The 16,010-nt window shown below is 38.8% G+C and overlaps 5 protein-coding genes across 6 annotated transcripts; all 5 read left to right on the top strand.

Moving 5' to 3' along the window:
- The first annotated feature begins 890 nt into the window (after window positions 1-890).
- Window positions 891-2,241, top strand: LOC117375183 (GTPase IMAP family member 9-like). The gene is made up of 2 exons (XM_033971453.2): window positions 891-1,017; window positions 1,097-2,241. Exons 1-2 carry the CDS (start codon window positions 942-944, stop codon window positions 2,020-2,022), a joined length of 1,002 nt encoding a protein of 333 aa, XP_033827344.1. The 5' UTR covers window positions 891-941; the 3' UTR covers window positions 2,023-2,241.
- A 286-nt stretch (window positions 2,242-2,527) lies between these two features.
- LOC117378959 (GTPase IMAP family member 9-like) lies at window positions 2,528-4,199 on the top strand. 2 transcript variants are annotated; one of them, XM_055221390.1, is made up of 3 exons: window positions 2,528-2,582; window positions 2,652-2,752; window positions 2,835-4,193. In XM_055221390.1, exons 2-3 carry the CDS (start codon window positions 2,677-2,679, stop codon window positions 3,899-3,901), a joined length of 1,143 nt encoding a protein of 380 aa, XP_055077365.1. In that variant the 5' UTR covers window positions 2,528-2,582; window positions 2,652-2,676; the 3' UTR covers window positions 3,902-4,193. The 2 variants fall into 2 exon arrangements, with proteins under 2 accessions (XP_055077365.1, XP_055077361.1); XM_055221386.1 differs by having other exon boundaries at window positions 2,557-2,752; window positions 2,835-4,199.
- Window positions 4,200-5,070: 871 nt separating this feature from the next.
- LOC117378861 (GTPase IMAP family member 9-like) lies at window positions 5,071-6,999 on the top strand. The gene is made up of 2 exons (XM_033975586.2): window positions 5,071-5,149; window positions 6,207-6,999. Exons 1-2 carry the CDS (start codon window positions 5,086-5,088, stop codon window positions 6,980-6,982), a joined length of 840 nt encoding a protein of 279 aa, XP_033831477.2. The 5' UTR covers window positions 5,071-5,085; the 3' UTR covers window positions 6,983-6,999.
- A 953-nt stretch (window positions 7,000-7,952) lies between these two features.
- Window positions 7,953-9,412, top strand: LOC117372681 (GTPase IMAP family member 7-like). Its single transcript, XM_033968516.2, has 3 exons — window positions 7,953-8,055; window positions 8,132-8,191; window positions 8,403-9,412. The coding sequence occupies exons 1-3, from the start codon at window positions 8,046-8,048 to the stop codon at window positions 9,332-9,334; spliced, it is 1,002 nt and encodes a 333-aa protein (XP_033824407.1). The 5' UTR covers window positions 7,953-8,045; the 3' UTR covers window positions 9,335-9,412.
- Window positions 9,413-10,208: 796 nt separating this feature from the next.
- LOC117373753 (claudin-4-like) lies at window positions 10,209-12,533 on the top strand. The gene is made up of 2 exons (XM_033969852.2): window positions 10,209-10,632; window positions 10,859-12,533. The coding sequence occupies exon 2, from the start codon at window positions 10,943-10,945 to the stop codon at window positions 11,600-11,602; it is 660 nt and encodes a 219-aa protein (XP_033825743.1). The 5' UTR covers window positions 10,209-10,632; window positions 10,859-10,942; the 3' UTR covers window positions 11,603-12,533.
- Window positions 12,534-16,010: the final 3,477 nt, after the last annotated feature.

Here is a 16,010-nt window from a genome sequence, read left to right as displayed (position 1 = left end):
TCATTATCAAAATTCACCTGCAAGAAGAATCAACACTTTATTTTTTAATTATTATTGACAAAGTACCTTTATGATGATTATTAACGACGTTTAATCTGTTGTACTCAGACTACCAATTCACTCTGAGACTCTTCATGCTTCTTCCATATGAGACTATAACACCACCAAGTTCCAGCACATGGACCAAACACACAAAGATCACATTACTAGACCTACTCAGTGTTTTCATCAAAACTTTCACAAGAATATGAACAAGGTCCTGTTTTCCAGAATGAAACAATAACAGCAATTCAGGGATCTGTTCTATTTTGCTTCTTAAAAAATATATATAATGAAAAGTGATCAATGCAGACACTATATGTATCTCACTTAGCTCAACAACACTCACTTCTCTTTATCGTTTTAAAGTTTTGTTTCTCAGCTAAGCGAAAGTCTGTTAAGAACAAGGAAGCTATTTTCACTTGTCGTCAGAGCTTTATTAACTATAATTATCTACAAAAGAATCTTGTTCATTGGAATCTGAAAAAAATAAATGTCTATTCACTTCTCTTGATAAGTTTTAACAAGAGATACGTGGCCATGGCAGCAATTTTACAGAAGCCCTGAAAAAATATTTTGAACTGAGAAAATTGATTAGCTTTGTTTTGTTTTTTAACTTGCTTTTGAAGGGTAAAATACTAAATGTTTAGAGAATATTGCTTTTACATGATAACACATTAATGACTATACGCAATGGTGTCCGAAACTATATGGAATTAAAACAGCTATTAATTAATTTCTAAAGAAGTGTGTCAAGAAAAGTGTTGGCACTGACTTCAAAATTCCTAAGCTGTGATCCATTTTATAAACCACCTTCTCACCTATACAAGTTAAGTATCTTATTTAAGCTGTACAGAAGCTTCCCTCATACTCACTCAAGTAACTGACTTCATTGAAAAAATATGTTTCAAACCAAGATCCCCGCTTTCACTTTGCTTGTGTTGATGGGAGCTTGTGCCAAGATGGTCGAATCTGGGGGTATGTCATGCTTTGGATTTTTATAGTAGTATATATATTTTACTGCGGCTTTTACATATGTTTTCTCTTCTGCTTTAAGAACGCAGGATCATTTTGGTCGGGCAAAGTGGATCAGAAAACAGTGCAGCTGGAAACATTATTCTCGGAAAGAAAGTCTTTGAGAACAGTTTCCCAAAGACAGATGCCACCAATGCGTGTCAGAGTGAGGAGAGCGGGAGCGAAGGCGACGGATACATCAGCATTATAAACACAGCAGGACTTCTAGACAGCAATGAGAAACAGAACATTTATATTTTAAATTGTACAGTTGTCCATTCATTTCCTGGACCTCATGCAATTCTGTTGGTGATCAATGTAAAAGCTCGATTCACAGAAGAGGAGAGAGCAGCTGTGAAGTGGATTGAAGATCATTTTGGTTCAGATGCTTCAACGTACACAATACTACTGTTCACTCACACAGACCTGCTGGAGGACAAGACTCTGGATGAGTTCATCAGTGAGAGCGATCACCTACGTCACCTGAAAGATCAGTGTGGAGGAAGATACCACGCATTTAAAAACAACAACATTCAAGACAGATCCCAGGTCAAGGGACTCCTGGACAAGATCGAGAAGATGGTGAAGGAAAATGGACGAGAGCACTACACCAATGACATGTACAGGGAAGCTCAGAGAATAATTGATGATGCAAAGGAAAGATTTAAGCCTCTGTACCAAAAATTTAAAGAACAAAAGCAGTCAATAGCTAGACAATATCAAATGAGCCCAGAGGAAAAGAGAAAACGATGTAAACACATTGTACCCTGGCTATCTTGGTTGGTGATTGGTTTGAGTTCTTTTGCCGTTTCTCCTTATTTGTCATTTGCCTTTTCTCCATTGTTGTCGTTTGGCCTTTCTCCTTTTTTGTTGTGGCCAGTGTCTGTCCTAACAGCCTTACTGAGCTTTGCCGCATCGAAATTGTCTATAGATGCCGACTTTGCTTTGCTTTGCCTTTTTGAGAATTAACATCTTGATTAAATGGAATAAGGATTGATAAATATTCAGAGTAATCAGAGGGACTATGATCAGAATCTAACTCTAGGCTTTTCTTGTTTACATGTTATTTTAATCGTCTTTTGCAGAAACGGGCTGATCATTTGATTTTGCGTGTGCACGTTTATATGAACACGGTGTATTATGGCCCCAACCTATATGTGACCCCTGCAACAAATGTGCACTAAATGTATAGTGTAATAAACAAACTATAATCCTGTAAAATACAACCACTGTCTCATTTATTGAAACATTGCAACTATAAAGATGTTATATTTTAGGGTGTTATTTTAGTAATCCAATTATATCTAGTTATATGCTACATTTTCTGTCATTATAAGGCGTTTTGTTTGATGTATGAAAATAAGTTAAAACAAAAAGAAAAAAGCAAAGCCACTAGATGGCGCTATTACTCCCGGTCACAATTGCCCGGTTATGTTTTCAGCGAAACGAAACTGGTATCTTATGTTCACTCCCTCGAATATACAAATAGAGTTAAAGCACTTGTCCTGATACCTTCATTGCCTCTACAGGTAACACAGCCATTTCATCACGACAATTACCAACAATAATCTCAGTGTTTTTGTTTTTTTCAATAACAGTCACAATTAAAGATCAAATTGCAAGATGTATTGCATCTGGATACCAGCCTTTCTCTTGCTTTTCCTGATTGCACCCTGTGTTCAAGACACAAATCCTACAGGTAGGTCAGCTATTTTTCATTTGATTTGAATGAGAATCTTTAAGGTTAATGGCCTAAACTTCTCTCTCTCTCTCATCTTAAGAGCTGAGGATCATTTTGGTCGGCAAAACAGGATCAGGAAAAAGTACATCTGGAAATATGATTCTGGGCAAGAATGTTTTTAAAAGTGCAGTATCACCTGTGTCTGTGACCAGCGTCTGTGAGAAAGTAGAGAGTGCAGAGGGGGGTAGGCTCATTACTGTGGTGGATACACCAGGGCTTTTTGACACCTACAAAACCAACGAGGAACTGAGAAAAGACATTGAGGATTGCATTGTTGTCCAGTCTGTTCCTGGACCTCATGCAATTCTGTTGGTGATCAATGTAAAAGCTCGATTCACAGAAGAGGAGAGAGCAGCTGTGAAGTGGATTGAAGATCATTTTGGTTCAGATGCTTCAACGTACACAATACTACTGTTCACTCACACAGACCTGCTGGAGGACAAGACTCTGGATGAGTTCATCAGTGAGAGTGATCACCTACGTCACCTGAAAGATCAGTGTGGAGGAAGATACCACGCATTTAAAAACAACAACATTCAAGACAGATCCCAGGTCAAGGGACTCCTGGACAAGATCGAGAAGATGGTGAAGGAAAATGGACGAGAGCACTACACCAATGACATGTACAGGGAAGCTCAGAGGAGACTGGAGGAGGAAAGGAAAGAGGCTGAAGAGGAAGCCAAGAGGAAGAAACAGGAAGAGGAAGAGCAGATCAGAGAGAAGGAGAGAAAGAAGAGGGAGGAAGAGATACAGCGAATGAAAGATGAAGAGAGGAAAAAGAGGGAGGAGGCGGAAGAGAGGATCAGAGAGGAGGAGAGAAAGAAGAGGGAGGAAGAGGTATGGCAAACAGAAGAGAAAGAGAGGAAAAAGAGGGAGGAACAGGAAAAGATATTTTGGAAGAGGAGAAAGCAGTGGCAAGAGGAAACTGAAAAGCTTGCAAGGAAGCATAAAAATGAATATTGTAAAGTGATAGCTGCTTCGGTCCTGGGTCTTCTCACAGGGGGATGGTGGACCTCCTCTTATGTGTTGACAGGTTTGGGTGCAGCTCTTGGGTTCTCTCAAGAGTGGGAATGGGATTGTCTTTATAGCTTATTGGGGCAAAATTGAAATATTGTCAGGAGGTAAATTGACTGGTTAATTTCTCTGCTCTCTTCTCTCTAAAATGTTTACATTGGAGTGTTTTAGAGACTGTCCATAGTAACATGAATGTGAATGTTATACATACAATGCATCTTTTGTCCTTTGAATATGTGCCTCTGTCATCATGAACAGGTGCTCTGCAGAGTGAAGTGACACTGTCGTTATGTTTTTTTTAATGTGAGAATCTGCTGTTTACTTTACTGTAGCCCTCTGGGTTCAAGACACCTGGCCACCTAGAGACAATAAAGGCTGTTCTTTGACATCATTATTTTGGTCTATATGGTGTGATCCTTTTTGGCAGCAAGTGTATGGGAGGGGATGAATATCTTAGGTTTGCCCAGACACCTACTAATATTAATCTACTAATGAAACAATAATCTACTAATAACATAATACTGTATTAATGAAACAATAATGTTCCACATCCGTTGCTTATTTACTCTCACAGTAGATTTATTTTCCGTGGTGAAGATTTGATCACAATCTTAATAATGTATTGTATTTACATGGCACCTTTCAAGACACTCAGAGTGTTTCATATTGCATTATTTATTCACTCCACACTAGATGCTGGTTATTATAACCACAGCTGCCCTGCGGCAGATTGACGGAAGCAAGGCTACTAATTTGTACCATCCGCCCCTCCAAACCCTCCGACCATCAACCCTAACACGCACACCACTTTCATACTGGGCAAGGTGGGTGCAGTGCCTTGCCTAAGGACACAACAACAGTTTTGCCACTGGCACATGGTATTCCCAGCGTTCTAACAGTCTCCAAGTACTAACAAGGCCCAGCCCTGCTTAATTTCTAAAGTCTGACCAGATTAGATTATCACATTAGATCACATTATCAGATTTACTTTTTCAATTTTTATTTTATTTTTTGTATTTTCTTCAATCATAACAAAACTTGAATAGGAAGCTAGTCTCTGATAGTAAACTAACTGAATTTTCCAGAAAAAAGTGAAAATGAAAGCATCTGATGTGAAAATCAAAAATCAAAGATTAGTTTGACATTATTATAGTACATTTTAAAAGCAGCTAACTACAGCTGCATTCACTGTGGGTGTGTCATAAATTGGGGAGTATAAATACACCAGAACAGGTAACACAACATCGTGTTGTTACAAGCATCACAGAAACAACAACATGTCTCACTATTGGATCTCAAACATACTGCTGTTCCTAATCATAGCCTGCACCGTTCGATCTGGTAAGTGACCATTTTTTCCAAGTGATTTAGAATAAAACAATGTAATGCAACACACTGCATTGGAGTGCAGTTAGAGGCACTCTAAGGGACTTCATGGAGAAAGTGACATGGATAACCAGGGTAAGATGATGAGTTGCCATATGCATTGCTTCTGAAACTGTAACTATTACACAGAAGTTGGGAAAGTAACTAATTCTCCTCAGTGGCCTTCCCAAACTCTTAGAGTTAGTGTTGTGAAAACAAGACACAAGCTTGATACTAATACAAATGTTGACATCCTACTGAAATACCCCCGGCCTTGAATTAACATAAGATACATTATATTGGCCTGGAAGTTATGACTACATACAATACCTACAAAGAAATTCAAACAAGTAAGAGGGATTGTCATTATACTAGTAGCACTAGCACTGTGTCATTAAAGGGCCTATATTACACTATTCTATGGTCTATGTTATAATGCTGTTTTCTCATTACAAACATACCTGGAGTTGCGTTTTGTTTCATTCACACATGTTTAAGCTGAGTTCTTCTCTCAAACAGAAAACACTATGTTCCACCTTATGATGTCATGTGGTAGAAACAGAAACTCTATACCTTCACTAGCAGGTAAAAGGAGCTGTTAACGTGAAAACTATCACTTCATGACATCACAAGGCGGAATGGAGCATTTTGAGCTTTGGAGATGTTGACAGACTAATAGTAAAGTGTTACTCAAACATGTGTGAATGAAACAAAACACAACTCTGGGTATGTTTTTGAGGAGGTAACAGCATTATAACACGACTTAAAGCTCACAAGAGTCAATTTAGCATAATTTAGAACTTTAAATACATTTAAAAAATTTTAATTATTTCATGTGACGATATAGTTTCAATATTTGTTTTAATATCCAATCATGTCTGAGTGTTGAATTATGACTGAAAAAAACAAACTGTAAATCTATTGCGCTCACCCCATTAGCACTTTGGACATAAACTGAACAACAAGGCATGTAGAGGTTCTGTGTTATTACTGCCTGCTGATTATCACTGCGTGGTCTTTACTATGATTCTAGATATTTGGTCTGAAGGTCTGAGGCTGATTTTGGTTGGTAAAACTGGATCAGGAAAGAGTGCTTCTGGAAACACTATTCTTCACAAGAATGCCTTTGGAACGAACAACTCTGCAGAGTCTGTGACAAACAACTGCCAAAAGGTAGAAGAAAAAGACCATAATGGTAGACTCATTACCATTGTAGATACTCCAGGGCTTTTTGATACACGCAAATCAAATGAAGAACTGAAAAATGAAATCGAAAACTGTGTAATTGTCCAGTCTGTTCCCGGACCTCATGCCTTTCTGTTGGTGATCAGTGTCAAGGCCCGGTTCACAGAAGAGGAGAGAGCGGCTGTGAAATGGATTGAAGATAATTTTGGTTCAGATGCCACAATGTACACAATACTACTGTTCACTCACACAGACCTGCTGGAGGACAAGACTCTGGAGCAGTATCTTAGTGAGAGTGTCAATCTCCGGAGACTGAAAAACCAATGTGGTGGGAGATACCATTCATTTAACAACAAGCGTCCAGAGAACAGGGTCCAGGTGGAGCAACTCCTGGAGAAGATAGAGAAGATGGTGCAGGAGAATGGAGGACAGTATTACACCAATGACATGTACAAGGCAGCGCAGAAAAAACTTGAGGATGAATGGTGTAAATATATACTTTCTACCTTTGCTGGGTGTTTTCTTGGGGGAGTTTTTAAACCCTGGTTAATCCCAGTATGTACTGCCATGGGCCCAAAGGTTTATGACTGTTTTAAGACCGCTTGGAAAAACTCTGGACTTTAAATATCATACACCTATCCAGCGGTTTATAGTGTGTATGTGTGTGTGTGTGTGTCTGTATACATATATACATATATAAGTGTGTGTGTTTCACGCACATTATATACGCACATATACACGCACATTATATATATATATATATATATATATATATATATATATATATATATATATATATATATATATATATATATATATATATATATATATATATATATATATATATATATATATATATATATATATATATATATATATATATATATATACACATACACACACATATAATATGTATAGATGTATAGATATCTCCAAGCTCTGGTCCTCAGGTTTTGAGTGTTTTGTGGTGTGTCTTTGCTACTCTTAGTACTACTGCACTTTTCTGGACTGAGATGTACAATATATGTTTACTTTAGTGTTCATGATGTATTTGTTTATCTGTTGACAGTGATTTCATATGCCTATAAACTGTATAACCGAACATTCCTCTGGTCACATCTGTGGAGATATGATCTCACTTACTGTAAGAATGCTTTTCATGGTATATTTAAAGATGAAATTCTGGATAAATGGCTTATATCCAGACTGCATAAATGGCAACTTAACCATACTGTGGAACATTGCAGGCAGAACAATAACATCTCCTTGGAGACAAGTGCGTTTTTTTTTTTTTGTTTTTTTTTTTTTTTTCTTGCTTGGGAGATCCTGACAATGTATTGACCATCAAATGTGAAATATGAAAACAAATAAAATATTAATTATATAAGCAGGTGTAAGATCTACCCCTACTATTGTAAATCTATTTTCTGAAAATATCCACTCAAACCATAATGCCTAATGTGGTGATGAGTTTTAAAGGAGCTGTACGTGTGTTGTGAAGGGGGCTGCTCTGTGGGCTTTCACAATTCTCACTGGTCAGATGTAGCTAATAAGACAATGCAAGGAAATAGGAAGCCCACTCGGCAAAGGCCATGCTTCCAGAAGTTTCTCTGGAGTGAATGTAAATGCAGAGGGACAGCGACTCACTTTTTCTTACAAACATTGGGACAAAGATCAATAAGACCCAATGGCTGAAGGTAAGCTAATATTAAAATCCTTGTCAATATCCTGCCTCATGATTTTCTTTCTTTAACTGGAAATTTTAATCCACAGCAATCCCCCTGCGAGAAAAGAAACAGCGCTCCCTACCTCGAACTGAAGGCAACTTTGAAGGTATTTCAATATAATGTCTTTTGTTAGTTGATTTAAATGTCCAGCCATGTCTTTTAGTTAAAGTACCATAGATGGGTCAGGTAAAGCAGTACGCTTAAAGTTACGTGCTACTGTAGCCTATATTAAATATATTTAATGTCCACAGACATTGTCTTATCTGTCGCCATCAGTTATACTTTGAGATATAAAATTATATATTTTCCCTATACAGCTCTGGATTTGTCAGGAGGACTCCGAATAGTCCTTGTGGGTAAGACTGGATCAGGGAAGAGTGCCTCAGGAAACACTATTCTTGGGAGAGCTGTTTTCAGGGAGGACCCCAGCCCTGTGTCTGTGACCAAACACTGTGAGACTGACAGTGGGGAGGTGGACGGGGTTGCAGTGCAGGTGATCGACACGCCAGGCCTATTTGACACTGCCATCACAGAAGAGGAGCTGAAAACACGGATAGAAGAATGTGTCAAAATGTCTGTCCCAGGCCCGCACGCTTTCTTACTGGTGATCAGGCTTGGAGTGCGCTTCACTGAAGAGGAACGAAATGCTGTCAAATGGATACAGGAGAACTTTGGAGATGATGCCTCTATGTACACAATTATGCTGTTTACATGCAAAGATCAGGCCAAGGCCGACAATGCACTGAAGGAGTGCAAGGAGCTGCGCAGACTCTCAATTACTTTTGGACGGAGGTATCATGCTTTCAACAACAACGACGCAGACGACCGAGTGCAGGTCACAGAGCTCATCAATATGATCAAGGAAATGGTACATGACAATGGAGGTAAGCACTACACCAATGAGATGTACGAGAGGGCCCAGAGGAAGCTCCGAGAGGAGGAGGAGCGCAGGAGGCAAGAGGAAGAGGAGAAGAAAGAGGAGGAGAGAAAGATATGGGACGCAGAAAGAGAGCAGCAGGAGAAAGACCGCCAGAAAGAGAAAAAAGTCAAACGGAAGAATATCCGCGTGGCTGCTGCTGCTGCATTGGTACTGGTGCTGGCTGGGGTAGTGATAGCCGTGGGGGCCAACACTCAGGTGGCCCTGGCTCTGGGGGCCCCTGCACTGGTCCTAGGTGTGCTATGTGGGCTAGGGGCCATTGGCATCTGGAAAGGAGTAACATGTAAACCTAAAGCCAATTTTGTAGTATAACAGAAGTATATACTGGTATTGTATGTCTTTATTTCATTATGTGTGTAAACAGTATTTCAGTGCATTCTGTGTTGCACATGAATAGACCATGCTAAAGAATGTTAATAAATATATTTCATATTTATAAATCCTCTGTACTCCTGAAACATAATTGGTGAACTACTAGAGGACATACTTTGTCTGGGGTTATTTCAGAAAAGTGAGTTCATTTCCCATAAGGAAACCACAGACAGTGGCAGGACGTCCTTCAGTGAGCACATACCTACAGTCCAACTTTAAACAGACAAAGGAAGAGCTTTTATTTACACTATTTCATTTAACAGGCCATTCCATTAGTTTGGGCTTCCATTAAAGAGCTGTGGTCCTGTAACCTCAAAGGGATCCTGCTCTAGTTCTGTCGTTTTGGTCAACTTGACTGAGTGTAATTGTGAGAATGTTACAGTGATGGGCAGAGGTCATTGTTGCAGATTGGCAGCAATGTTTTCTGCGACCACCATTTTAGCTTCTCCTACAAGTAAATCAGAGCTCACAGAAGCTGAGTTCTCTCATGCCCACATTGGTTTACACCTATTCACTTACCTCTGCTGTTAATTATTCCCATTCATTGTACCACAACATGGCACCTTTGACAAACAAGTCTCTTTATCAGCAGGAGATCAGAACTGAACTAGCATCCACAACTCTCCACAGATTCAGTACATGTTAAAATGAAAACCAAATGTTAAATACTGATCCATGTTTGTTACAGTTTAATACTACAAACCAGAATAAGCGTCGTGACTTTAAACTCATTGTTGCTCTACTCAAGGTACAGCTTTGACATCCTTGTTATGACGATATAACTGGCAAAATGTTTAGTTCAGAAGAGCACAAACAAATGTTTGAAATATGATTTCTAAATATTTAACATGATAACTCACTTTTGCATACACTGCAAAAGTCCACCTAAAATCTATAAAGCAGTAGAAGTGGAGAAATATTGTGGCTGTAATTAGTAGAGCACACCACAGAAGAGAGTGTGTGTGACCAGTGTTAACACACTACACTATTGCCGTGATAAAACACTAAACCAATCCTCAGTAAATAAGATAAACCCTCATTAGGTCATCTCACTCAACTCTTGGCTGTAACAAAGCAGCTTGTGTGCCATCTTTGTGTGGTGTGTGCATTTTTTCTCTGAACTGCCCTCCTACGATCCCATTTATGATGTACACAGATACAACCAGCTCCCTGTACAACACTGCAGCTCTCACTGCACAAGGCTGGACCAACACATTTACAACCTTCAACTACAGAAGGTAAGTTCATTTATTTGTTTCCACCGCCCGTAAGTAACCTGATCCCTATCCATCCTAATTGTGAGTTTTATTGTACTAACATATACATGTACATTTCAATAAACAGGAGCTGACAGAATTTCGTCAGACTGACTTTTAAATTTGACCTTTTAATGTGAAATTTGGTTGTGGAAGATTTTTCACGTCAACAAATAACGCATTTTAATAAAAAGCTTTTATTTTACAGGAAATTCTGAGGACACCCGGCATCAGAGGAATCTGCTAAATGAATATATAAAACTGAATATTTAAGAAGAAGGTTTCTTGAAAGATGGCATCCACAGGTCTGCAGCTGGTGGGGATAGTTCTGTCCGTCTTGGGTTGGGTGTTTGGGGCATTGGTGTGCGCTGCCCCTCTTTGGCGCGTGTCTGCATTCGTTGGAGGAGAGTTGGTGATCGCCCAGGTGTTATGGGAGGGCCTCTGGATGAACTGCCTGTCCCAGACAACGGGCCAAATCCAGTGTAAGACATACGATTCGACACTAGCTCTGCCCTTCTCGGCTCAGGCTGCTCGGGGCCTCACTGTCCTGTCTCTGCTCTTATGCCTCTTGGCGCTGATGCTTGCAGTGGCTGGTGCAAAGTGCACACACTGCATGGGCGCAACCAATTCCTCCTCTAAAACCCGGGTGGCCCGTGTGGCAGGGCTGCTCTTTCTCTTGGCCGGCCTGATCTACATGGTACCCATCTGCTGGACTGCATATGGCATTATCAGGGACTTCTATGACCCCAATATAGCGGCACCTTTGAAAAGGGAGTTGGGGCCAGCGCTGTACCTGGGTTGGGGTGCCAGTGTACTCCTCATAGTGGGGGGGTTTCTGCTGCAGCACGGCTCGAGCCCCCCCATGTCTAGAGTGAAGCCGTTTATCACAGCGCCAGTGAAGGACAACCCAAAGGCAGCAGAAGTCAAACAGCCAGAGAAGTCCTTTGTATGAATATTTTCTCCTAAAAGAACTGCACATCTGTAATCAAATGACTATTATTTATGTGTGAAACAGTATTGTACGTGGATCTTGTGCGGTATGAGGTTTACTCGCCCATCACTGACAGGACAGCCCAGCAGGAAACGGACATTTAGCAAACGGACAAATTTTGGAAATGAATGGCCTCACACGCGCTGAGCCACACTGCATTTAGGCACACAGTATGTTAAATATAGGCAATTCAAAGGAATAACTACACTTTGAAAAATGATTCATTTTAGTCAATGAAATCATTGTTTGAAAGGCCTTTTTTCTGAGGTGAATAGCATGTTTTATAATCAGTCCAATCTTAGTTATTATTTCATTTCAAATACCATGTGGAGAGTGTAATGTGGAAAGTGGGAGTTGAAATTTGCGTGGGCACATGTAAAATGTTTACTAACGCGTGTTACAAACATTGTGTGGATTCTTGTCCCAGGCATGTGAGTATGAGTGGGCACAAGTGCTGCGGTCACATGACACGCAGTGGGCACTCAATCTGATGCTTGTTTACTACCAGCTAACCTCTTCTTTCTTTGTTTTGATTTCATCTATTACATAGTAGATACTTTATTTGGACACATACATCCCCTGCAGTGTTGGACTTGAGATAAGTTCCAAGTTTAGGCACCTACGGAGTAGTATTTTAACATAAAAATGTATTTGAATGGACATCATTTTGGAGCTTTGAAGATATATTCTTATGTCATACTAAGGACTTGGGAATCTGCTGCCCTCTGCTGCATTGGACTGCTCAAAACAAGTCTTATGAAACTGAATGAACACTCATGAGTGAATGAAACGAAACACTGCTCTGAAGTGCATATGCTCCTGAAGTGAGATTATGCACTTCTTATGGGTTTTCACTGATATGCCAAAACATGTCTTTTGTCCATGACTACAGTGCATTTTTTAAAATAAATTCTTTTTGTTAAACATTCTCTTATCTGTCACCCATTGTTTACTTGTATAGTTGTGCAAAAAACTCCACGCGGACACGTATCATGGATGAGTACTAGACTTTTTCCACTAGAGGGCGACATATAACAAAGTCGCTGCAACTGATTTGCAAAAGAAATTACTGCGAATACTGCAGTACCTCCTAGAACAGTAGGTCTGGCTTTTCCAGAATGACAAGCAATAATAACAATGTAGGCCCTATTCATTTATTTTATTACATATGTGAATATACTTTGAGCAGTGTTGGGCAGTAACTAATTACAAACTAAGGGTAATGTAGTAGTAATGTAACTAGTTGCAACGAAAAATTAAGTAATTAGGTACTTGCCCTAGTAACTTTTACTTTTTCCCTGCCAATGTGTGTAATCCACAGATCTGTGCCCGAAAACAGTACAAAGATAAAACAGGAGCAGGTATGTAATGTTCTGGTGTCACACACAGATTAGCTGTGAACCAAAACTATACAAATATTGATTTAATGAGGAGCGGATTTGGCACAGAGGTGACCCACAAAATGTCATTAGTGTGAAGATAACAAAAGACAAAGATTAAATCTGTCAACTGAACAAATCATTGTAACGATGAACAACGATTGGTCCAGTTGACACATTTAAACTTCATGTTTTGCCATGGATCAGACCTGGACGACTGAGGGATTACACAGATTAGTGTGAAGAATTTACTCTTTTTCTAACTTAGTTCCTGAGCAGCATTTAAAAAAAAAAAAAGTTATAGTAATCAGTAATCAAATTACTTTTGAAATAAAATAAGCAGAGTAGTAATTTTATTGCTTTTAGAAGGAGTAATCAGATTACTTTTGCAACTTTACATGACCAACACTGACTGTGAATCAGTCACAAGTGTATAACTATTTTTAGTTATATATTTTCTTATTTTTATGAAGGTTTAAACCTGTTTGGAGTCACTTAGTCCAAGATCTAAGGTTATACAGTACTATCAAAAATCGTTGCATGTTTGAAATTGGCCCATTTCGTGTACCAAAAATGGTTTAAATAGAAAAAAACTCTTCCACATTCCTACGCTGATATAGACAAATATTGTCTGCTGAGCAAGCTAAAGTTTGGTGATGAAAGTGTTGTGTCTGTAAAAAGGAAACACACTCACCAATCGTCCCCTTAGAATTTAAAGGTTCTGTCTGTGTTCTGTGTACATAAAGTTTTGACCACTTGTACAATATAAATAAAAGAGGGGGTACATTTATTTGATAAATGGGAAATAAAGGCACCCTCAGAGTAGTTAACGAAATCAAATGTGTGACACTTGTGAAAGTGGGTGTTCTGGGAAGTGGTCATTTGCAGATAGAACTTTCTAATTCTGAAAAAAACAATGTTCATTTGTAATTATAAGGTTCTATCAACAAAACAGGCAAAAACAAAAACTTATTTTCAATTTATTTTAATCAAAACAACTGCTTTAGAGCTACACATTTAAAAGTCACAATATTTACCTAGTACATTTTAAATGATTAGACATGACCTGTACATGATTATAAACATAAGCTAAGTAAGCAGATATTTTAATGACACTTAATGTCAGGTTTTTTTGTTTTTTGTTTTCATTTGATCAGCTGTTATTCTCCAGATCTAATCCAGAAACATTTTTAGATCAGAATCAGCTGTTTGATGGTTTGGTTGGTGTGTGCTTGTCCCCTCGAAGTACACAGTGTCACCTCTTGAGACCCAAACCATGTCTTTTCTACTTTAACTACAATATGTGTTTGCACATTTTACATGGTTCTTTAGTTGGTTATCAAGCTAACAACTAACAGCATTATACTAGGCAAAACGTAATAAGAGAGAATACGATTAAAACTTCAACTTTCCATTGGTTTTATGTTTGTCATTCATAATGACTCAAAATATATAAAAATGTATCTGAAATTTGGGCTGAAATGTCCTTTTTATACCAAAAATGCTGTCTTCTGTGACAGAAGAATGGACCAGCAGCATTTCAAAGCAGATGACTGTGATTGGTCAATTTATTATTCTGTATTCTGACTGGTTCAGGCAGAACTGCATAATGCCAAGTGACTCTTCAAAATTCCATGTGTTTTTTGCTCATAAAATCCTCCAAAAAAAGTGCCAAAACCCAGGAACAAAAATGTCAGATAAAAATGCCAGAACCTTATAGCCCTATGGGGGACACAGTGTCTCTGAATCCAATCAGCTGCTGCAAACTCTGCAAAAACAAGCAAGGGGAAATTTATTTTATATGTTCATTTGGTTGTTCATGGGTCTGTGCATCTTTCATGTGAAAGTTTTAGTGGAATTTGATCTTTGACCAAAAGATCAAAATGATAGAATCTACACTTCGATTAGACAGTTTTTTGGTTTTCAGGTGAAAGACTCCTTAAGAAAAATCTGAATTAGTCATGGATAACTTTGACATATACAGTTGAAACCAGACGTTTACACACACTATATAAAAAGACACTCACTCTCATGACATGAAATCAGACTAAACTTTTCCTATGTTAGAAATAATTTTGGTAATCTTAATTGACCTATTTACTAAATGCCAGAATAATGAGAGAAGAAGAATTACTTTCTTCAAAGTCAGAAGTTTACATACATTTCATTAGTATTTGGTACCACTGGAGTGACTTGGGTCAAATGTTTTGGATATCCTTCCACAAGCTTCTCACAATAGTTGGCAGGAATTCTGACCCATTGCTCCTGACAGAACCAGTGTAAATGAGCCAAGTTCGTAAATGCCTTGCTCACACCTGTCTTTTCAGGTCTGACCATACATTTTCAAAGTTTAGCTTACTGGCTGATTTCTTGAGATATTGCTTCAGTATTCCACATAATGTTCTTTCCTCATGATGCCATCTATTTTGTGAAGTGCACCAGTCACTCCTGCAGCAAAACATCCACAACATGATGCTACCACCCCCGTATTTGACAGTCGAGATGGTGTTCTCAGGCTTGCAAGGTTCCACCTTTTTCCTCCAAACATAACGATGCTCATTGTGACCAAACAGTTCAGTTTTAGTTACGTCAGACCACAGAACATGTCTCCAAAAAATAAGGTCTTTGTCCTTGTGTGCATTTGCAAACTATAATCTGGCATCTTTTGACTGATTTCTTTTGACTTTCCCATGGTGTTACACAAAGAAGAAGTGTGTTTCAGGTGTGCCTTCAAATACATCCACAGGTCTGTCTCTAATTAACGCCAAAGACATCATCATCTGGGTTTTCCCAAATTCTTTAAATGCATAGTAATCTTACTGTATGTAAACTTCTGAAGAGAGTAATGAACATTTGTCTTAAAAAATCCCTTTCTCGCAATTCTAGCATTTACCTTCTATGACTCTGTGGTTGCAACAGCCATCCTGTACGGTGTGGTCTGCTGGAACAGCGGCATCACAGAGAGGGAGAGGAAGAAGCTGGACAAGGTC

The sequence above is a fragment of the Periophthalmus magnuspinnatus genome, chromosome 1, assembly GCF_009829125.3.
Source record: "Periophthalmus magnuspinnatus isolate fPerMag1 chromosome 1, fPerMag1.2.pri, whole genome shotgun sequence".
NCBI classification, from domain to species: Eukaryota; Metazoa; Chordata; class Actinopteri; order Gobiiformes; family Gobiidae; genus Periophthalmus; species Periophthalmus magnuspinnatus.
Note: the sequence above shows the minus strand (reverse complement) of the source record. Positions and strands in the feature narration are given on the sequence as shown.